Here is a 23,683-nt window from a genome sequence, read left to right as displayed (position 1 = left end):
ATGTCCCCTATCTTCCCCTCCATTATGAAAACCTATTTAGTTATTTATTTGTTCATTCATTCATTCATTCATTCATCCATCAATTCATTCATTTATATGTTCATTCCTTTATTCAATAATTAATTTGTTCATTTATTTATTTGTTTTTTTGGGGTCTCTTTGCGTATGTGTGTGTTCACTCCATTCAGTTTCTCTCTTCCTACTTCTTCCATGCAATTTCTTTTTAGCCCTTTATTTTATTTTCTATGGTATTATATCATCAATGTCACCTTATGCTCACACCCCCAGTCTACATATACACTTTCTAATCATTCTTATATTACATTTTTTAGACTTACAAATATTATCATACCTTAAATATTACCTCATGACCTCATTACATATACTCCTAATTGCATTAAAACTTACTTTTAAAATAAAGTTATAGGATTTTGTTTTCCTTCTATCAGTGTTTCCTTCTTTTCTTCTTTCCTTCCTTCCATCTTTCTTTAAAATTACAATAACCTAATGACATTAAAGATTTTATAAATTTTAAAAAATACATTAATGATTTTGTATCAACAAGTCTGAAATATAAAAATAGTATTATATAATTTAATATTAAGGAAACACTACCATTTTTATTTCTATCACTTCCTACAGCCTTTTGCCCTGTTTGGGGCAGCTAGGTGGTACAGTTGATAGAGCACTGGCCTTGAAATCAGGAGGATCTGAATTCAAATCTCACCTCAGATACTTATTAGCTGTGTGACCCTGGGCAAGTCTTTAACCCCAATTGCCTTTAAAAACACCTGGAGTATCTCCAGACGTCTTGATGTCTATCTTGCCACTGAACCCCAAGATGGCTCTGGAGGAGAGAATGAGGTTGGTGACCTTGCACAATCCTTCAGGCCAAAGGACAAACAACAATAGCAACATCTTGTTTATAGGAAAGATAATTTAGAAGTTTTTCGCAAGGTTAAGCTTGCCAATGGCGTTGTAAAGAGCAAAATGGAAAACTATTTCAACTTGCTCATTTAGATTCAGTTTTGGCAACTGCTATAGATTGGAAATGCATAAATAGTAATGTGGTTATATGCAGAATTTTAATGCTTATTAGTTACTTCAAATTTGATGTAGGTTCAGCATTTTCCAGAAATAATAATTTCAATGCTGTCTTGTTTTAAATTTTTAGCAGACTGCAAGAGCATCTGAAAACTAAGAACCTTTCAGAAATCTTAGAAGAAAAAAGTAAAAAATTAGAAAAAACAAAAGAATTTAAAGAGAGGTAAACTGTTTGATTTTATTTTATGTGAACAAAATATTCTGACTGTAAAACTATATAATGCCCTGTATTGTAAAATGCAATGGAACATAGTGGTTAGAGAGTCAGTCTTAGAGACCGGAAGTTCAAGAAGGTTTATGTTCCCATCTCACATACTGGCTGTGTGACTTCTCAGTGCTCTTTCAGAGAAGGTACTGATCTGCATTGGGAGAAGGATTTTCTTTATCTAGGGCTTTCCAATATCCATCAATATGCACTGTTACATCATATAGAGGGGGAGAAGAGGAATTAGGCAGATTATAAAGTTAGACTGGAGTACAGATGGATATAAGAAATACAGTGTATGTATGTGTCTAAATTGTGGCTTTAAAAATAAATTAATTTGAAAGCCCAGAACACTTTGCCTCATCCATTCTAATCCTTCCTGGCCTTCCTTTAAGTACCAATTAAAATCCCACTTTTAACAGGAAGGTTTTCCCCAAACCTTTAATTCCAGTGCTTTCCCTCTTGTTGTTTCTTGTTTGTCCTGTTTATAGCTTGCTTTGTATATATCAGTTTGCATGTTGTCTCCCTCATATTGTAAATTCCTTGGGTGCAGGCACTGTCTCTTTTTGTATCCACGGGGCTTAGCACAATGTTTAATGTATAGTAGACATTTAATAAATGTTTATTGAATTGAATGAAATTGTGAAGAAATAAAGAAATGCAGAGTTATGGAAATGAACAGGAAATGAATGAATCCTAGAATCTAGTCCTAGTTTTTCCACTGACTGTGTGACTGTGGGCAAGTAACTTAACCCTTTTCTGGTTCACTCTCCCTCATCTGTAAATGAAAGGACTAAATTGTAGGGTCACAGTCATAGGATCTAGAACTGAAGGGACCCTTATCATCCAGTCTTCTCATTTGCAGATGAGAAACTTGGAGCCCATGGAGGGTGGGGCCTTGCCATCCATCACCTAGATGATGCAGGAAGGCAGGGATTTGAAACCAGGTTCTCTGATGCCATAGCCAATTCTTTTCTCTAAGGGCACTTCTAATTCTATTCTAAATCCATTGTACTCTGCCTGATTTCTAAGTATTAACTGAATTTTCTGTTAGAATTTTTGAAGACAGGGACGTTTTCACAAATTAAACGAGGATCCTCCAAATAGTCAACTATTCCTTCCTTATAATTCTCAGAAGTTAGTCAGACCTGTAAGGAAATGTTAGATATTTCTCAGAACTGCAAGGAACAGGTAAAATTTGTGTTTACAACAAAATCACTTATTTTTCTTCTCTGTATCTTTAAGTAGGGATATCAGTTATCCCCACTGTCTCTCACACCGTTCACCTTGTAAGTTGAATATTTGTCAGCTTGTTTGTATTTCACCAGAACTGTAATCAGGTTCAGTGTCATTCATAACAAAGTTAACTATTAAAGACATAGCATAGCATCGTGTATAGTAAGTTGACCTGGAAGCCAGGAAGCTCACAGTTACATCCTGCTTCTGCCCCATACAGTTAGTGACTCTAGGACAAATAGTTCCCTTATGGTCTTGATGCCATAGCCATTTCTCTAAGACAGAGCTTCTTAAACCTTTTTTGTATTATGACCTTTGGGCAGTCCACGGATATGGCTCCCTTCTCAGAATAATGTTTTTTAAATGATAAATAAAATCCATAGGATTATGAAGAAAACCAGTTATATTGACATATAGTTATCAAAATATTCTTTAAAAACCCTTAAGTTCACTGACCCTAGGTAACCCCCCCCCCCAATTCCCCCCACCCTGTTCTAAGACTGAGTTGCAGAAGATGATGCAGACCTACATTGGTAGAGGGTTGTTATCTAGGAATTCCCTATACCAGGTCTGGACCCCTCCCCTAGCCATATATATTGGATAAAGGGTTGTCTTTTTGTAACACAGTGCTCAGGGTTATATAACATTTTCATAATTCTTAGGTATATCACTTTTAATTCACTGTCATATGTAAACCTATTGGAGTTTTTTTTGTCAAGTCACAGGGTTAGTGACTATAGGACATGATATGTGAACTTTTTGAAAATATTTTTAATTTAATTATTTATAACCCAGATGAAGAAGAAGAAAATTCATCAAGTCATTCAACACTGGCCAGGAGTGACTTCAGATCAGAGAGAAAGACAATACCGGTAATCTATTCTTTTTTTATAGAGAGTGAGAATTAAGTTATGTTAAAAATTATAATATGAATACAAAAATAGGGCACATTTTTATGTGTATGTGTTAAAAATATGTATTTTCTATAACTGTTTCCTATGGAAAACAGAGTGAAAAATTTACAGAACAGATCAGAGAGCAGTTAGGAAAACACAGCACCAGTTAATTGTCCCAATATCAAGCTGGCATGTACATGCAGATACTCCTTTCAATGAAAGAGATCAAAATTCCTTAGTGAAAGTGTTTAAACCTTCTTTGCTTGCTGGTTACTGACCTTGATCAGCCAAAGTTTTAGGTCTTTATTGGTAAATCAATCAGATCCAGACTGATTAACTCTCAGTTTCCCTGGCTTTTTAGTACAGGATGTTCTGTTCCATTAGCATGATACAAATCAGTTTGACAGTTCAACTTAAAAGCAAACAATATGACAAGATTTTATGAAATACAAATCAGTTTGATAGTTTAAACTTGAAAAAACCCCAATACGGCATGACAATATGACATGGGGTTGTCACAGATAAGGATACCCAGATGATTTTTACAAGTATTGGGGAGGAAAACAGGATGCCTCCAACTGATGAAGGGGTTCCTTAGAGAACCATGAAATTTACCAGTTATCTTGAGGAAAGAAGTCACAGTAGATAGGAGCAGATAAGCTATAAACTCCCAGACATTTGGAGAGACAAATGGTATGCAACACCCCAAATAACTCTGAGGTTTGCTTGACACCTACTTGTATATTGTCTGGGTTCTGTTGCAGTGTATTTTGATCTTGTTAATACAAGGTTTCATAAGATTCTTTTGGATACTAAGGCAGCTCCATCAAATCTAGATGGTTTATGTGTTCATTAACCATTTCATTTGTATCTAGATTATTAAATTTTGCATAACAATTGTATAGTCTAAAATAGCCTTGCCAATTAGCCTATATATCACTAGCTCAAGGTATTTAGGCAGCTAGGTAGCACAGTGGATGGAACTCTGGATTGGAGTTAGAAAGCCATAGTTCAAATCTGGTTTCAGACACTTATTACCTTCCAGAAGTCATTTGAGGGGCAGCTAGGTGGTGCAGTGGATAAAGCACTGGCCCTGGATTCAGGAGTACCTGAGTTCAAATCCGACCTCAGACACTTGACACTTACTAGCTATATGACCCTGGGCAAATCACTTAACCCCCATTGCCCCGCAAAAAAAAAAAAAAAAAGATGCCAGAAATCATTTGACCTCATCTGTAAAATGGAGATGATAATGATAACAACTACCTTACAAGGTTATTGTGAGGATCAAATGGAATAATAATTGTAAAATGCTTATCATAATACCTGGTACATAATAAATACTATTTAAGTGTTAGCTATTGTTATTATTTTTTAAAATCCTCTATCACAGAACTTCAGAGTTCAGAGGCTTCTCAGAGAATATATGATCCAACCCTTACCAAGATGGAGTGCCCACTAACTTCTGGGGCAGTCAGTTCCACTTTAAGATAGTTCTTATTGTTAGAAAGTTTTTTCATAAATTAAATTCCCAATTTTATATTGCTCTTAGTTTTGCTTTCTGGGGCCAAACAGAATTGGTCTAATACCTCTTCAACAAAATAGACTTTAATATACTTGAAAAAACTAGGTGGCACAATGGATAGAGTGTCAGGCCTGGAGTCAGGAAGACATATTCCTGAGTTCAAATCCAGTCTCAAGACAATTATAAGCTATGTGACTCTGGGTAAGTCACGTAACTCTGCCTCAGTTTCCTCATCTGTAAAATGAACTGAAGAAGGAAATGGTAAGCTGCTCCTGTATCTTTACCAAGAAAACCCCAAAAGGTGTCATGAAGAGTTGGACACAACTAAAAAGTGACTAAACAACAATAAATCATGTTCCCCGAAAGTCTTTTCCATTTTAAATGTCCCCAGTTCCTTCAGTTGGGCAATAGATGCCATATTCTCCAGGCTCCTCGTTATTAATGATTATCCTTTATAGCAGTACCCTGGGATGCTAGATTAATCATTGTTTTTCTATTAAGTACTGCTATTTATTTTGATGCTTGTGATTTATGTCGTAAATGTCAAGTATACCATTGCTACTTTTGCAAGGGACAATAGTATTTCTGTCCTTGGGGAGAAATTCTTGCCTTCTCCAAGTGTCTCTAAGGAGACAAGTATGGATCTCCTCTTGGTTTCAAGCAGAAATGTTCCAGCCTCTTCTGCCTCTTTGATCCATATCTAGCTTTTCCTGTCCTTGGGACTTGTGACTAGATCCTGTATTGCTGAAATCTGATTGGGCTGCAGATAGAAGGTCATGATTCTTCAGTCACTTTTTCCATTGCCTATCCTGTCTTCCAAGAGATAATGAACCTGATGTTTTCTTCCAGAAGTAGAGAGCATATACTTGTTTCTTGAAGGGTTGCTCACCCTTCTATGTTTAAATGCCTAGGAAATAAGAAAAAAACTTTTTACTACTCAATGTTAAACTGCACATGTTACTGTTTGAATTGCAATATAAAGAGGTACAATAGATTTCAAATTCTAGTATTTTGCCAGAGTGATATCTTTGGTTTGGAGGTTGGTGTCAAAGAGACAGTAGTTATTGATTCATTTTTACAATTTCTGCGGGCAGAGAGAATACCTTTGATGGAGTTTGTTTAACAAGTGAGTTAGCAGAAGTGGCTTGGGCAAGTGACTGGCTAGACTGGCTTGGTGGTGGGAGTGGGAGCAGGAGATTTTCCATTTTCAGAGGCCTAGTTTGGAATAAAAGCCACCATTCTTTGGGGAAGAATCACAGGAAAGGACAGAAAGTCACACTTAAGGGGAGGATAATAGCCTCGCCCCACAGAAAGGTGTGAGGGAGTAAGAGTGACAGATATCTGCCTAACTGCTTATGAGCTCAGCAACACCACTGTGATATAAGGATTCCCTCTTACCTCTTCAGCTTTGTTTTTTTCTTTATTCCTGGAAACCTTTCATCCATTATTTCAAGAAATACTTAATTTTCCTGGATAATCTGCAAAGATGAGTGACTCTAACCTTTTCATTTTTTCCTTCTGGGATGGAGAAAAGATTCCTGCTTTTTCACCATATACTATCTACATAATATTGGATAAGTCATTTAATTAATCTAAACCTCAGCCCTCCCATATGTAAATTAAAGGAATAATTATATTTGCACTTCCTATTTTATGGGTTTTGAAAAATTATTTGGCAAAAAGTAAAGGGATGATATAATTATGAATTTTTATATAAAACAATTTTATTTGACCTTAAGTTTATATAGTTATCCCTTCCACATTGTGACTGTCCCCATTGTGGTTTTGATATGTCATGGTAAGGAATTTGGGGGGAGTTTTGCTTAAGCCAAAGACGATACATGAAAGCCAGCAGATGGCACAGAAAAAGTTTAGAAACTCAGAAATGCATCTGTATAGTACTGTTTAATATCAACCCAAATTTTACAATAAGTTATTGTAAGCACTCCATAAAAGAAAAAAATTCAAACTTCTCTGGTATGGAGGGCCAAAAAATTTTACAAGGACTTACCAGATTGTGGGGATGCTGCTCCCCTAACCCCCACAATGTGGAAGGGATAACTGTAATATCATTGCAAGTCTAGATGGAGATCAAAGATAGAAACAAAAAAAGTTGAACAAAACAGAGTTTCAAACAATGAATTTCTAAAGAAGCAGCAGAGAATAATGGAAGGAATGCTTTATTTGAAATAAGAGAACCTAGGTTTAGATCTCAGTTCTCTGTTGTCTTGGGCAAGACACTTCATCACTCAAGGCTTCAGTTATCATATCAATAAAATGAGATAGGACTCTGATTTTTAAGGTCCCTCCCAGTTGTGAGATTCAAAATTGGATATACGGAGCCCAAACTCCTCTTGCCCATGTGTGCCGCCACGGCTAAGTTTAGCAGCCAGCGAACCCCAACTTCTGTTCCCACCCTCACTTTTTTTTTTTTTAGTGAGGCAATTGGGGTTAAGTGACTTGCCCAGGGTCACACAGCTAGTAATTGTTAAGTGACTGAGGCCGGATTTGAACTCAGGTACTCCTGACTCCAGGGCCGGTGCTCTATCCACTGCACCACCTAGCTGCCCCTCCCACCCTCACTTTTAAGTTCATGTCCCGGAAGTTCCTCGTGTTCAAGTTTTCCTCCCAAAAGGGAAGGTCCTTCAAAAGCTGCTTCAGTAGCATGCACAATCTCTCAAATGATTCAGCTAAAACTTCCGATATTAATCTTTACCACAAATAATTTTTACCACATTCCCCACTTTTGTTTCATTTGAAAACGAATGAGTTTGTTCAATGAAACAACCCAAAATAATATCCCTTAAAGTCCCTTTGTGGTCGCCAAAACTCTGAGTTCAAAATTGGATATACGGAGCATTAAACTCCCCCTTTTAACTTTCCCCTTTTATATATATCTCCCAGACCACTAAGAAAAAAGGAGCCTCTGAGCTTTAATCTGTGAGGGATTAGTTTTTATTGCTTGAGAATTAATTAGATAACAAAAGGTGATACCAATTAGGGAAATAGGGAAGTAGAAATACAGATGAATGGCCTTAGATCTAAACTTAGTCTATTTTCCTTTGTAAAACTCACCAAATCCCAAACTGCCCATCAGGCTGAGAACCAACACACCCAAAGCCGAACACCAACCACGTGTTTCCAAACTCCTCTTGCCTGTGTGTGCTGCCACAGCTAAGTTTAGCAGCCAGAGAACCCCAACTTCCATTCCCACCCTCACTTTTAAGTTCATGTCCTGGAAGTTCCTCGCCTTCGAGTTTTCCTCCCAAAAGGGGAGGTCCTTCAAAAGCTGGCTTCAGTAGCATGTGCAATCTCTCAAATGATTCAGCTAAAACTTCCAATATTAATCTTTACCACAGATAATTTTTACCACACTGTCCTTCACATCTATGATGTTTTTTCTTTATGTTTAGTCAGCCAAAACAATTCTGGTTCTTGCCATGCTAAGGAAGATCATAATTATCTCTTTTTTTCTCTAGATTAACCTTTTAAAAAATCGAGTATGTAAAAATCTTAACTTTTAACCTTTGTGGCTTATGTATTTTTCCTGTTTTAGTTGAGAAGAGAGAACTGAGGACCAAAAAGTTGGGGAAGGGTAGAATAAATTGGTAATTAACTTTGATAAGGTGTGGAAAAGACAAGTAAAAAGCCATCCTTCTGTTTTGGCAATGTTACCTTATATTGATACTTGAATGTTTATGTAAATATTCTTTATAAAACACTGCATCACATAGATGTTGTCTCTTGTAATCAATAATGCCTTGTCTCCCCAAGTAAAATTGTATATAATGTTCTTAAGAACAAAGATGGTGCAACTCGGCACCTCACACAATATTTTGCATTTAGCACCCAAGCAAAGTGTATTGATTCTGACTAAATGTAGGGTATTCCAGTGGCAATGCCAAATCAAAAACAAAAAAACCCCATCAGATTTCTAAGTAAGAGTCTTGTACAGCCACTTCAAATATTGTATTTATTTCGTGCAGGAATTTGATGAATCTGTGATGAACAAATATTCTCAAGTTTCATCTCTTAAAAGTACACAAAACTCGATGCAATTCAGGTAATTTTCCAGAATTAGAAAAGACTTTAATTACTGAAGTGAATGATAACTCAGTAAATAACATAAACTTATATTTGTACATTTTAGATTATTGGCTCTTGGGAAACAATCAAACTATAAGCAAACTTTTGACAAAGGAAGTACAGGTATCTGCTGCTCATATTTTTCCTATGAATTAACAGGGACAAGTTATTTCTAGATTTCATCCTATACAAGTAATAGTGGCTTTTAAAAATAAAGATAAGATGAAGAAATGCTATTTACTTATATTATAATAATTTCCCAACTTTTATAACATTCATACTTGTTCTTCCATTGATTTTTTTTCTGGCACATCTCAATTTCTTTTTGATTTTTGAGCTTAGCCAGGCATATTCAGCTTTTAGGCCCTCTGTTTAATTTAATTTCCACAGTTATTAAAAATTAGTTCATTAATATGAAAGGTAACAATGATAGTTTTCCCACTGTCCTATATAGTTTATATCTTCCTTTCTATTTGAAGGTAAAATAGTGGATCTTGATATTGGTGTTATTAAAGAATACCACATTCTTTATATTGTAAAAACATCAGAAAAATCCAAATAATACAATGACTTCTACAAATAATTTGTTTAGTAAATGTTTTATTATTTTCATTGAATTGAAATCAGTTAAATAATTTGGTCAAATTCTATTAGTTTTTATCTTCTTCCATCAGCGTAGGAAAGATGAATTTGCCGTAAAGCAGTGGAATGGTGTCACTTGTACTGTATATGGAAAGGGGAAAAAAAATCACGTCTTTATCTTATATTCTGTCCCTGTGTAACCCTCATTCTGTGTGGCAGAGCGGGACTAGGAAGAAATGGCCTATAGTCAAAGAGCAGATGCCTCTAGAGCAGTTTTGTGGAGAGGTTATAAAAGGAGAGTGTTATTTATGTGCACTAGATATGTACATAGACGACTGTCTTATTCTTAGATCATCTAAAAAGAGGGCAGATAGTTTTCCATCTTGGAAGGCACATAAATAAGTAGAAGCTTTAATTTTCATTTACCACCAAACCTTTTCTTTTAAAGAAGTTAATATAGTATGCAAGCAATAATATGCTCTTGTTTAACAAACACAGATTCTGAGTGTGGAGAAAAGGAAGCAGAAAGACAATTGAGAGATTCAACAGATATTGCACAAGTAAGTAAATATTTGGTTCAGATTTCTTCAAATCTATTTAAAAACTTTAAACATGAGAACTATTAACTTGAGTTTGGAAAAAACCGATTCAATTTAAAATATTTGGTTTATATGCATCAATTCCTGATTATGCATGTGAGATAACTATAGTTTTGATCATCCATATATGATCTATAAATTATTCCTTATCTACATATGATATAGAGTGACAAATTTACAAATATTACAAATCCAATTAGATCTGGGATTGCTACCCTAGTAATTTCTCTGCAGGTTTTATCTACTTTCTCCATACACAGTCCATGACCTCCCTATCTGGGAATGCAGTTCCCCTCATCAGTTTATTCTGAATCTGTGACCTGGAACTAGGTAGTGTATTAAAAAAGCTGCCAGTTGACACTACCTCCCAACATGGTGCCCTAGTATGGGTCTGGGACTTCCTATTACCCTGAGGCCCAGTTTTTCCCTATGTTCTAGAGTACTTCATGGGGCTCCTGGCCAGATTCTTGTCTCCAGCATCCACAGATCTCTCTATTTACCTATTTTGACCTTGGTTGGAAAAATAATTCCCTGTGACTTTGTCTTGGATTTCTCCATCAGGATTCAGTTTGGTGCATTTTCTTTATCTGTTTGGAGGAGCTTTAGGGCTTTATTCACTGTATTACTTCCTTCTACTCAACCATATTGGCTCCACCTCACAAATGAGTATATTTAAACTAATCTTACCCCTGTCTGCCACATGGTTTTGATTGATGAAAGAGATAAAATGTTCGCCATTTGAGTTGGTTTGGGGGGCTCCTTTGTTCATTCTCATTGTGGATTACTTTAATTTATTTCTTCATAAGAACTCAAAATATTTTGTGTTATTTCATTTATAATGTCAGATTTATCTGATAGTTTTCTATGCATTGTGAATTGACAGGATGAACACAGAGAACATGTGGGCAAATCAGTAGAGGATAATCATGACAAAACTGAAGAAAACACTGAAAAATGTCCAAGTACTCCTGAATTTCCTCGATTTTTAAGAACTCCAGCATTTTTGAAAACACCTGAATGTGTGGAGAAATTAATGTTTTCTAAAAGTCCTTCATCTGAAATGTAGGATTTTATTTCCCTTCATGTTTCATTATTTGTATTAAAAGATATGCTTTAGTTTATAAGTATAATTTATATAATGACACTACGCGCTAGTGCCTGTAGATTTTTATATGAAAATTCCAAAGAACTAAACAAGGTGAATGATTTTCTCCTGTTTTGTTTTGTTTTTTGTGGGGCAATGGGGGTTAAGTGACTTGCCCAGGGTCACACAGCTAGTAGGTGTCAAGTGTCTGAGGCCGGATTTGAACTCAGGTACTCCTGAATCCAGGGCCGGTGCTTTATCCACTGTACCACCTAGCCGCCCCTTCTCCTGTTTTTGTAGCTAGGGAAACAAACAACAAAAGCAAATAAGTGACTGAGCCAAGGTCAAAGAGGAAGACAATATTAGAACTAAGAAGCTGTGCTTCTCTACCTCCTCGTTTAACATGTTTAGCATCACATTTCCTAATGGTTAGATCTAATTATCTTGAAGGAACAACTGTGGATAGAGATCTGACTTTGAAGCCAGAAAGACTTGGATCCAAGTCCTGCCTCTGATTCAGACTGGCTCTGTGACTCTGGGCAAGTCACTGAACCCCTTAGGGCCCTAGGAAATGCTCTAAGACTATAATTTATGGTGAAGGTACTGATCTGCATTAGTAGAGGGTGTTTTCCCATCTGGGACTTCCTTATATCAATTACTTCTAGGTCTAGTGTGTATCCTATTATAAATTAATGATTTTATACAGAATAAACAAAAGATACCATCATATACACATTTGGACCCACCATTGTGCAGCCCATTGAGGAGTCCCACACCAGCTGCTTTGTTTCATGTTATACAACATGAAACTGAGAAAGGTAGGTGATACAGTGGAAAAAACACTGGCCCTGGAATCAGGAGGATTTGAGTTCAAATCTCAGGAAGATTTAAGTTCAAATCTCACCTCAGACACTAGCTGTGTGACCCTGGGCAAGTCACTTGACCCTGATCGCCTTAAACATCCAAGGCCATCTCTGGTTATTCTGATGTATATCTTGCCACTGGACCCAGATGGCTCTGGAGGAGAGAGTGAGGTTGGTGAACTTGCACAGCCCTTCACTTAAATCCAATTTGCTACAAGTCATGAGAACAAAGGATAAACAACAGCAACAAAAAGAACATGAAAAGTGCAGTTGCAATCTGTTAGGTACCCCATTGGGAATACCTGTATATCACATAAACATTCACATAAAATCCCATACTTTGGAGAGAACAGGTCAGCAAGGTCAAATAAATAATGACTTTACCTTTTAATTTAGTACAGTCCCTTCTGTGATGCCAAAGCTGCTCAAATAGAAAAATTGCACAATGTTGCTGTTACTATGTACAATGTTCTCCTGGTTCTGCTCACTTCATTCAGCATCAGTGCACTTAAGTCTTTCCAGGTTTTTCTGAAATCTGCTTGCTCATCATTTCTTCTAGCACAATAGTATTCCATTACATTCATATACCACAATTGAAATAGAAATATCAAATAAAAGTAGGATTGCCGATTTTTGTAGATGTTTCCTACAGATTTTCTGAAACTATTTTTTCATTTAAAAAAATTCTCTAGGGTTTTCCAAGTAAATCACCCTATTGCCCATAAAAATAATTATTCCTGCTTTTTTGTTGCTAATATTATTCCCTTAACTTCTTTTTCTTTTATTTCTACAACTAGCATTTCTAGTACTATTGAGGAAAGAATGTTTGATTTAGAAAGAAAACCTGGATTCCAATTCTGGCTCTGTCTTGAGAGTAGAAATTGTTTTCTTCATTGTGTTTGTATTCCCAGCACCTAGCAAAGTACCTTGCACAGAAGGAACTTAATAAATACTTGTTCATTGATTGATTTACTACCTTTGGAATTGATAGTGGCCAAGTCAGTTAATCTCTTTGGACCGTAGTTTCTTCATCTGTAAAAAATGAGAGGATTGGACAGACTGGATGACCACTTAACTAAATCTGTGATCATAAGAACATTTCTATTTATTAGGAAATTTATTTCTGTGTATTTACCTGTTGCTCTAAGGTCTTCAGTTTGTTGCCTATAAGACTACTTTTTACTAGTATTTTATACTAATGGTTTCTAGTTTCTTCCAAAAGCAATCCCTTATTTCTTTATTGACACCCATTATCCTAGTATCCTAGTCTAGAAACATTATAGTCCCCTTTAGGTTGTTTTTGTTTGTTTGTTTTTTGTTTTTTTTCAGGGCAATGGGGGTTAAGTGACTTGCCCAGGGTCACACAGCTAGTAAGTGTCAAGTGTCTGAGACCAGATTTGAACTCAGGTACTCCTGAATCCAGGGCCGGTGCTTTATCCACTGCGCCACCTAGCCGCCCCCTATAGTCCCCTTTAACACATTGTCCTCCCTTTTATCCACTATGCCAGATTTATAATCAATCCATATGGATTCTTCCAAAAAAATTTTTTTTATTTGTCCCTTTCTTTCCAATCTCACTGTCACCAAACTTGTCCAGGCTTTTAAAAAAATTGTTGTTCAGTCATTTCAGTTGTGTCTGACTCTTTGTGACTCCATTTAGGATTTTCTTGGCAGAGATACTGGAGTGGTTTGCCATTTCATTCCCCAACTCAGTTTTCAGATGAGAAATTAAAGCATACAGGTTGGTGACTTGCCCAGGGTCAAACCGCAAGTAAGTATCTGAGGCCAGATTTGAACTCAGGAAGATGAGTCTTCCTGACTCCAGGCCCAAGATTCTATCCACTGCACAACCTAGCTGCATGTTTGGACTTTAATATCTGAATTGTACAATAGCATTTTACCAAGTTATTCATGTCACTGTGAGACTTAATTCAATACCTTAGCAATCTGTCATTTTGTCCATGTTAGTGCTCTCTTCATTAATGCTAATAGGTGATATTGTTGAAAAATTCTTTGCCCTGAAGCCAACCTGGTAATAAATTTCTCCGAATTTAGCTAGATTAATCTAGATGAAATGTATCCTTCTTTATCATGACTGATCATATAATATATTCTCCTTTTTCATGAAGACTTTCCAATTTTGTGAGATCTGCCAAAATTTTCTCTAAGTTGTCATAGCTTTTGAAAACCTAGGGTGACCTTCATGCCACCAAAAGACATCAGATTCGGTCTTTAGTGGTGTAAATTATGAATCTAATCATTCTAAAACATTGTTTTTATCAAATTCTCTCTGGCTCAAGAACTCAACCAAACTCCTCTGACTTGCTGTCAGGGCCCTCAGTGGTGGACCCCACCCAAAATAAACACCCTTATTTCTCATCATTCTGTAATGCATCATCTGTTCTGATTACCCATATGCTTGTGGGATATGTGATAATGGGGATTCCTTCATGTATGAAATAGATGGGATGGTGACTGCATTCCCTCCCAATTATAAAATTTTGTGATTCTGTTTAATCTCCTCACTATTTTCCTGTCACATCATGCTCTCCTTAACTCACCACATCCTCAAAGGCCCAGATCAAAACCTATTTAGTCATACTTTCACTGATCTTTCCCGTCTCTTAACTCTTACACACACAGTTTGTACCACATTATTGATTGCATTTTATTGTTGTTTTCTAATTGCTCTATTGGTTTTATTCTCGTCTTCCTAATTAGTAGTAAGTTCACTGAAATCTGTATCTCCCAGGTAGTTAGACTATTGCTGGGTACTTAGGCACTCAAAAAATGCTTGCTGCTTGATTTTTCAGAAAGTTCGCCTAATGGCTTGTTCACAGTTAAAGGAGAGATGAGTATGTACAGAGATATTTGGGGTGGTTATTTTAAAAAATTGTTTATAAGAATATTAAAATAACTTCTCTGTTTATATAACAGGCTTAGAAATATAGGACTTGAAGGCAAATCGCAAAAGTCACCACATGCATTTTCTTTTCTCATGGGTTCTTCTGTATCACCCGGATTTAATTTATTTGAGTCTTCTGAATTTGGAAATGAAAATTTATCAGATCAGGTAATCTCAAAAACCAACATCTTGTTCTTGTAACTTATACATTGTCTCAGTTGATAGATACCTACTTTGTTTCCAATTCTCTACTAACACAAAAAGTGTTGTTACAAATATTTATGTATATGAGACAAAGGCCCGCTGTCTCTGACCTCTTTGTAGTATATTTCCAATCAAGTTATCACTTGGTCAAAGAATATATACAGTTTTGTGCCTTTTCTGGCATAATTATAAATTGCTTTTCCAGAATACATATAATGGATCATTATACAAATACATTCCAGAATACAATACTGGGCCAATTCATAGCTCCAGTTTCACAAAAATTTACCCTTTTTGGCCTTTTGTCTGTTTGCTGATCTGTTGTGTGTAAGGTAAAATTTCAGTTGTTTTAGTTTTACTTTTTTCTTATTATTAATGATTTGGAAAATTTTTCATATGGTTATTGATAGTTTACGTTAAAAAACCTTTCTATTCATATATCTGTTTATTCATATAAACCTTTATAGTTTAGCAATTTATGTTTTACCTAGATGATCACTTATTTTATTATTCAGAATACTTGGCTCTGAATGAGTTTTAGATGTTTCAGGAAATCAAATCCATTCTTAAGTGGTAAAAATTGTTACCATACAGAATATTCAAATGAATAAAGGGTCTGGAGACAATTCCAAAGGGGAAGTTCCAAAAATATCTTGGGTAATACAATCGTCATTTAAAAATTTTATGTCTTTTTCCATCATGTCTTTAAGTTTATATATTTTAAATTTCACAGGTATTTAACATTTGCTTAATTCTCCTGTATTTTGAAATATGCATATAAATTTAACTTTATGGAATTATACCCAGGGCAAAGGTGTTGTAAATTGCTCCCATATTCTAGTTTTACTGTGTATCATTCTACCTTAAGTGTTTGATCCAACAAGTCTTCCTTCATAATGATAGGAGAATTGAATATAATTGTAAATTATACTTCATTAGCATTTGTAGTCAATACATTTAGTACAGAATAATTACCATTTTTAATAGCATCAGCATACAAATAAGTATACTTCATGCTACTGTGAAGGTACAGTTTTATGGCCAATTTGTTATTGGTTTTTTTTTACTCCTTACTCTAGATTTTACAAGGATTAAGCCCAATATGAAAACCATAAAGAAAGGACTGCATTACACTTGCACTTAATTTCAAATATGTATTTAATAAATATATAGCTTTTAAAAATTAAATTTAATGGAAATTATTTTTCAGTTTGATGAAAATTATTCTTCAGGAAATTTAAATCCTGTCTCCTCACAAAAAGATATTGGTAAGCATTTTATTAAATATAATAGCCTTGACTTGAAGTTTGTTATCCCTTAAAAATTCAGTTCAATTCAGCAGATATTTAATATATGTCTTCTATTTGCTGGGAAATTTGCTATATACTGTGCTAGGCACTAGGAATACTTTCTCTTAAAGAGTTCACAATCTACTGACAGGGATACCACATATAAACAAATGAATATAATGCAAAGAAAATGGAGGAGAGGAGCATTAATTTGGGGACCGTGGAAGGCTTCGTGAAGGAAGTGACATCTGAGCGAATCCTTGAAGGAAGTCAAAGATTCTGAAAGATGAGATGAGGAGGTCGTATATTACATACTTGGGTGATTACCCAGAGGCAGAGTTGGTAAGTTTGAATCTCTGGCAAAGCTAATTTGGCTAGAACATAGTTTGTAAAGAAGAGTAGGAAGAAATAATGTAGAAAAGACAGGCAAGAGTCATGGTGTAAAGGATCTTACATGCTAGGTAAGCAGTTTGTACTTTATCCTTGAGGTATTGGGGGAGCTCTAAAGGATTTTGAGCAGGGGAGTGACCATAATAGTCAGACTCTGTACTTAGGAAGATAATTTAGGCAGCTCTATGGAAAGGTGAGAGACCTAGAAGCAAGGGGACTGATTAAAAAATACTAACACATAATAATAGCTTTTTATAGAGACCACCGTAGCATAAGAAAACATGGTTTCAAAAGGTTCCATCACTGATATTGGACAAGTTATTGACCTCTGTCAGTAGCTTACGACCAATGTTTAGCTTTATTGCTAGTAAATGAAATCACATAACTCTTTAAAGTTTGCAAACGTTTTACATTACCTCATATTAAGGTAGGACTGAAAAGATTTGCCTATTAATTAGATGTGGATGGCAAAAGAGAAATGAGTTAAAAAATGACTAAGGTTTTAAATCTGGGTGACTTGAAGGCTGGTGGTGATCCTAATACAAATAGAACAGTTTGGAGAAGTGAGTTTAGGAGGGAAGATAGTGAATATTGTGTTAGACATGTTGAGTTTGGAATGCTGATAGGAAATCCAGTGTAGGTGCCAACAAGAAGCTAACAGTGTTGGACAGGATTTCAGAAGAAAGATTGGGGCTGGATATGCAGATTTTGGAATCAGTCAATCAGTAAGTGTTTATAAACACTTTCTCTATGCCAGGCACTGTACTAAGTGCTAGGGGTACAAAAAAAGGTGAAAGGTAGTACTTGCTCTCAAAGAGCTTACAGTCCAGTGAAGAAGACATCATGTATAATTATGTATAGGCAAGTTATGTACAAGACAGATTGGAGATAATCAATGGAAATTATTTCTGAGAAGAGGAATGGGGATTTTAGCTGAGGCTTGAAAGAAGTCAGGGAAGCTCAGAGTTGGAGATTAAGATTATTCCAGGTGTGGGGGACAGCCAGTCCTGGAGTAAGAGGTGAAGTATATTTTCAAGGAACAGCAAGGAGATCAGTGCCACTGGATCTCAGAGTATGGGGGGGGGATTGGGGAGGATAGTATGAGGTGTAAGAAGACTTGATAGGTGGAGGTGGGGTAGGATATAAAGGACTTGGAACAGAGGATTTTCTATTTGATCCTGGAGGTAATGGGAGTCACTGCAGTTTATGAAGTAGGAAGGTGAAATGGTCAGGCCTTCATTTTAGAAAGTTCACTTTGATAGCTGAGTGGAGGTTGCACTGGAGTGGGGAGAGACTTGTGGCAGGCAAATTAAACCAGCAAGATGTTGTAATAGTCCAGACATGGGTGATGAGGGCCTTCAGCAGGGTGGTGGCAAGTCTCACAGAAGAGAAGGGAGATGTATGCAAGAAATGTCATGAAGGTAAAATCTACAGGCCTTGGCAACAGATTGAATGTGGGAGATGAGAGAGAATGAGGAATCAGAGATGACACAGAGGTTGCAAATCAGGATGATGATGTCCTTGACAATAATAGAGAAGTTTGGAAAAAAGAAAAAAGAAAGGTTGAGGGGGAATGATAATGAGTTCGGTTTTGAATGTACTGAATTTAAGATGTCTAAAGGACATCCACTTAAAGATGTTGAAGATAGGAGTCATCAGAAATTTGAGCCACGTACATAGATTTGAGAAGCATCAGCTTAGGAGTTTAGCCACAAAAGGCAGAAGTGATATGAAACAATAGCCAGGTTGGAGGGATCAAGTGATAGTTTTTTGAGGATGCAGAAAATATGGACGTATTTGTAGGCAGTAAGAAAGCAGCCAGTACATAAGAAAAGATTGAAGATAAATGAATGAGTTGGTACAATAGAGGGGGCAATCTGCTGGAGCAGGCAAGATGAAAAGGGATCACTTGTGCATATAGTGGGGTTTGCCTCAGCAAGGAGAAGGGATGAGGAGGAGATAGTGACAATTTTTTTCAGTAAAATATGAGACAAATTTCTCAGCTGAGGATGGAGGGAGAAGGAGGCATGGGAGGTATGAAGAAGGATGAAAAGGTTTGGAAAGAGCTACTGTTATGAGTGAGGTAATGAGTTAATTAGGGAAGGGTGAAAGGATTGCTTTGTAGCAGTGAGGGCCTAATTGAAGTTATATAACAAATTTCTAGTGGACCTAGTCAGCACAGTTTCATGATTTTTCAAGTTTTATTTAGCAGCATGTGTTTAGAAACAAAGGTAAAGGATGGTGCAAGTAACACAAGGCTCAAGCTTGGCAGGGCAAGATCAGTGCTACAATAAGGGGACAAGGGACACAAGAGAAGAGGACAGTGTAATGTTGAACTGGTTTACCAGTGGGTCAAGATGGAGAAAGGTTCAGGGTGTATAGGGTGATGGCCTGAGAAGGAACTGAGAGGTTGAGGGATTGGAGGTCAGTTTGAGTTAAAAACAGAGTTGGTGGTATGTGAATGGAATGGAGTGGAATACTATTGTGCTGTAAGAAATGATGAGCAGGGGGCAGCCAGGTGATTCAGTGGATAGAGCACTGGCTCTGAATTCAGGAGGACCTGAGTTCAAATCCGACCTCAGACACTTGACACTTACTAGCTGTGTGACCATGGGCAAGTCACTTAACCCTCATTGCCTTGCAAAAAAACAAAAAAAGGTTTGGGGGCAGCTAGGTGGTATAGTGGATAAAGCACCGGCCCTGGATTCAGGAGGACCTGAGTTCAAATCTGGCCTCAGATATTTGACACTTACGAGCTGTGTGACCCTGGGCAAGTCACTTAACCCTCATTGCCCTGCAAAAAAAAAAGAAAGAAAAGAAAAGAAATGATGAGCAGGCAGATTTCAGAGAAACCTGGAAGGACTTATATGAACTTATGCTGAGTGAGATGAGCAGAACTGGGAGAACATTGTACACAGTATCAACAACATTGTGTGTTGATCAACTGTGATAGACTTGACTCTTCTCAGCAATACAATGGTCCGAGATAGTTCCAGGGGACTCATGATGGAAAATGCTCTCCAAATCCAGAAAAAAAAAGAACTATGGAATCTAGATGCAGATTGAACGATACTATTTCTATTTGTTTTTTGAGATTTTTCCTTTTTGCTCTGATTGTTCTTATCCAGCATGACTAATGCAGAAATGTGTTTAATGTGAACATCAGATTGCTTGCTGTCTTGGGGAGGTGGGAGGGAGGAGAGGGAGGGAGAAAAATTTGAAACTAGAAATCTTATAAAAACAAATGTTGAAAACTATTTCTACATGTAACTGGAAAATAATAAAATACTTTTATGGAAAAAGAACAGAGTTGGGCATGCAAGGCAGAAGAAGAGGTGAAACTACAATAGATGGAGAATCTCAGAGTTCATGAATGTGGAAGCAGAGCTTTTATAGGTGATGACAAGATCAAGAATATGTCCATCTTTGTTTATAGCTGAAGTTGGGTGGAGGAGTAGGTCATAGGAAATGAGTAAATTAAGATTAGGATGTTTGAGGGAGTATCCATATGAATGTTGAAGTCCCCTGGTATGAGAACAGGAATTGAGAAGGAAAGATTATAAGCCAGGAAAGGAGAGCATCCTGGAGGTCTTTAGACAACAGTTACCAGAATTTTGATTAGAATCACTTCCACAGAGATGATAATTGAATGCCTAGGAATAGAAGAAAAAGGAAAAGAGAGAAGGCCCAGGATAAAGCTTCGGGGAATAGCTTTACTAAGAAGGTGCGAGATGTATGATGGGGAAGAAGAGTGGTTAGGGAGGAGAACACCCAGTAGAGAGCAGTGTCATAAAAGCCAAGAGGAAAAAAAAACTTCAGAAAAGAAAAAGAGGATTAGGGCTAAGAAACTGGGGCATGGGATTTAGTAGTTCAAAAATCATTGGTAGGAGGCAGCTAGGTGGCGCAGTGGATAAAGCACCAGCATTGGATTCAGGAGGACCTGAGTTCAAATGTGACCTCAGACACTTGACTCTTACTAGCTGTGTGACCCTGGGCAAATCATTTAACCCTCATTGCCCTGCCCTCCCCCCAAAAATCATAGGTAACTGGTGAAGGCAACTTCAGTCAGTTGGTGGGGTCAGTAGACAGGTTGTCAGGGGGGTGAGAAGTGAATGAGTAGTGAAGAAGTGTAGGCACAAGTGCAGATTACTCTCTGGAAGTTTGGCTGTGAAAGAGAATAGATGTCAGATTGATGTAAGATATCTTGAGGGGACAACAGTATTAAGTAAAAGGGGTTTTTGTTATTATTTTGTTTTATTTAAGGATTGGAAAGATAAGTGTGTCTTAAGCAGCTGGAAAAAAACAACAACAGTGTATAAGAAAAGATTGAAGAGGAGAGAAAAAGATGGTATAATCAAAGGGGCAAGCTCCTAAAGGAGACAGCAGATGGGATCAAGGGCATAAATACAGGGATTGGCCTTACTACAAAAAAGGGCCACCTTTTCTTCAGAGACAGCAGCAGAGTAGGAGAGATTGGGGGACAATGTAGAGGGGTTTTGAGGAGTGAAATAGGGGAAAATAAAGAGCTCATGATATTTTCTATTTTGTCATTAAAGTAGGAATTAAGGTACCCTACTGAGAGTACATCTCGTAGAAAATGTAAGGAGCAAAGAGACGGTTTGGGATGACTACTGTGTGATGGAGAAATAATCAGAGAAGAATAAAATGACTTCTAAGCATCTGTGAGGGCCCAGCCAAGATTAGATAACATAAATTTGTAATGAAGCTAGTTGTCATTGCTTGTATGATTTCCTTCATTGGCATTATGAGATGTGCAAGTAGAAATGGATAAGGCAAATGCTGTGAGTAAATGTGGGGTTCTAGCAAGATATGAAAGGAGAAAGGGGACAAGGGAAAAAAGGGTAGAAAAATGGGGTATAGGTAAAAAACTGATTTATTCTTGGTTCAAGACTGAAGGGAGCAAAGTGAAGCCAAGGGGCAGCTAGGTGCACAGTGGATAGAGCACCGGCCCTGGAGTCAGGAATACCTGAGTTCAAATCCGGCCTCAGACCCTAACACTTAGCTAGCTGTGTGACCCTGGGCAAGTCCTTAACCCCAATTGCCTCACTAAAAAAAAAAAAAAAAAAAAAGTGAAGCCAAATCATTGGTGATGGTACTAGAAGAAATTTTATAACTATTTCATTATAATGCTAGTTTATTGGATATAATGTGTCACATTTCACATATTTTATATGAATATTATACATTTAATATTTATTTTTCTCAGGAGACTTATTTGGAAAATTGGAAGGAGAAGATACTTTTACATTCCCATTTTCATCAGAACCATCAACTCATACATTTGGAGATGGAAAAGATGATTTTAGTTTTTCCTTTTCATTTGAACAGGATCAACACTCATCACATCCTTCCTCTTCAAACAGTTTTCCATCTTCACAAATTACAAAACAGTTTACTTTTTTTTGAATTCATGATTTTACTACTCAAGAATTTATAGTATTATTTTATATTCTTACTGGAAAATATAAATATTGCTGATTTCTTCCCCTTTCAGTTGATGTAGTAATACATTACTGTTATTTTATGAGATTGTGTTCAATTAAATTTAGTAAAAAAATTTTCTCATTAAATTTTATATCTGTCTGTGGTATTGGTTAATTATTGTTTATATTAATTGTGGTTCCATGGCTCTTATTAAAGCTAAAATGACACTCACTTCAGCAAATATTGGTGATAAGTATTGAACTTGATTGGACCCATCACACTGTGGCACTATATTAGGTGCTTTCGAAGTAGCAATAATTCTTTCAAGGCCACCGTGGTACTGCTTAGTGTATCCCTGCACGGTGTTTACCAGTGTTGTCAGGCACTTAGGCCCTAGTGAACTGGAAACATTTGGGCTTTTAAGTGCTGTCAAGTGGTACCCTAGTGTTATTAAAAAATGAATGTGCCTCCAGTAATCTAACTTGTTACCTAAAATGATTTAAACACTACAGAGAAAAGAGCTGATTTTTTTTGTAGAGAAAGTAGAACAAGGAAGAATAATTCTTTTTATATCCAATAGAATTAAATGAAACATATTTTGGTATAATTGGTGGAAGTTCAGGAAATTATATTATTGTGCCATTAGTGATATTGTTAACATCTTATACTAATTATATTCTGTGTGGAAGCCCTGTAAAAACTGTATTACCTGTGCTAATTTACTAAAGACTGATTATTCTTTACATTTTATATGCAGAATTTGTAAATATTGGTTATGTTTGGCTTAAATTAAAATACTTGATACCATCAATTTTGATAAACATATCATTTAGCACCTTTGGTTTATGTGTAATTCTTTCAGAAATTTCCTACCTAGAATATTTTTTCATTAACTGTATTATATGAAATCTTGTGGATGACTTAACTAATGTTAGAAAGCCTTTAGGAAAATAGAAGTCTCTGTTAAAAGATACCAGCAATACAAACTTTGAAAACTGAAAAATATGGTCTGTTTAACTTACTGTTTTTGTTTACATGGTGTGGGTTTTTTTTAAATTTTAGTGAGGCAATTGGGGTTAAGTGACTTAACCAGGGTCACACAGCTAGTAAATGTGTTAAGTGTCTGAGACTGGATTTGAACTCAGGTCCTCCTGAATCCAGGGCTGGTGTTCTATCCACTGTGCCACCTAGCCACCCCAGTTTTTGTTTATATGATTTATGGTATTTGGTTTGATTTACTTTTTGACTGAGGTAAGTAGTTGGTTTGAAC

The 23,683-nt window shown here is 36.4% G+C and overlaps 1 protein-coding gene across 1 annotated transcript in view; it reads left to right on the top strand.

The window, feature by feature from the left end:
- C2H14orf39 (chromosome 2 C14orf39 homolog) overlaps positions 1-22,396 on the top strand; it is a 35,967-nt gene extending 13,571 nt beyond the window's left edge. Inside the window, 12 exon segments of the mRNA XM_043989837.1 lie at positions 1,175-1,195; positions 1,197-1,274; positions 2,364-2,462; positions 2,464-2,500; positions 3,341-3,417; positions 8,953-9,029; positions 9,117-9,175; positions 10,133-10,194; positions 11,117-11,295; positions 15,118-15,253; positions 16,500-16,557; positions 22,196-22,396. Coding sequence (XP_043845772.1) covers positions 1,175-1,195; positions 1,197-1,274; positions 2,364-2,462; positions 2,464-2,500; positions 3,341-3,417; positions 8,953-9,029; positions 9,117-9,175; positions 10,133-10,194; positions 11,117-11,295; positions 15,118-15,253; positions 16,500-16,557; positions 22,196-22,395 — 1,083 coding nt within the window. The 3' untranslated portion in view covers position 22,396.
- Positions 22,397-23,683: the final 1,287 nt, after the last annotated feature.

The sequence above is a fragment of the Dromiciops gliroides genome, chromosome 2 (genome assembly GCF_019393635.1).
Source record: "Dromiciops gliroides isolate mDroGli1 chromosome 2, mDroGli1.pri, whole genome shotgun sequence".
NCBI classification, from domain to species: Eukaryota; Metazoa; Chordata; class Mammalia; order Microbiotheria; family Microbiotheriidae; genus Dromiciops; species Dromiciops gliroides.
Note: the sequence above shows the minus strand (reverse complement) of the source record. Positions and strands in the feature narration are given on the sequence as shown.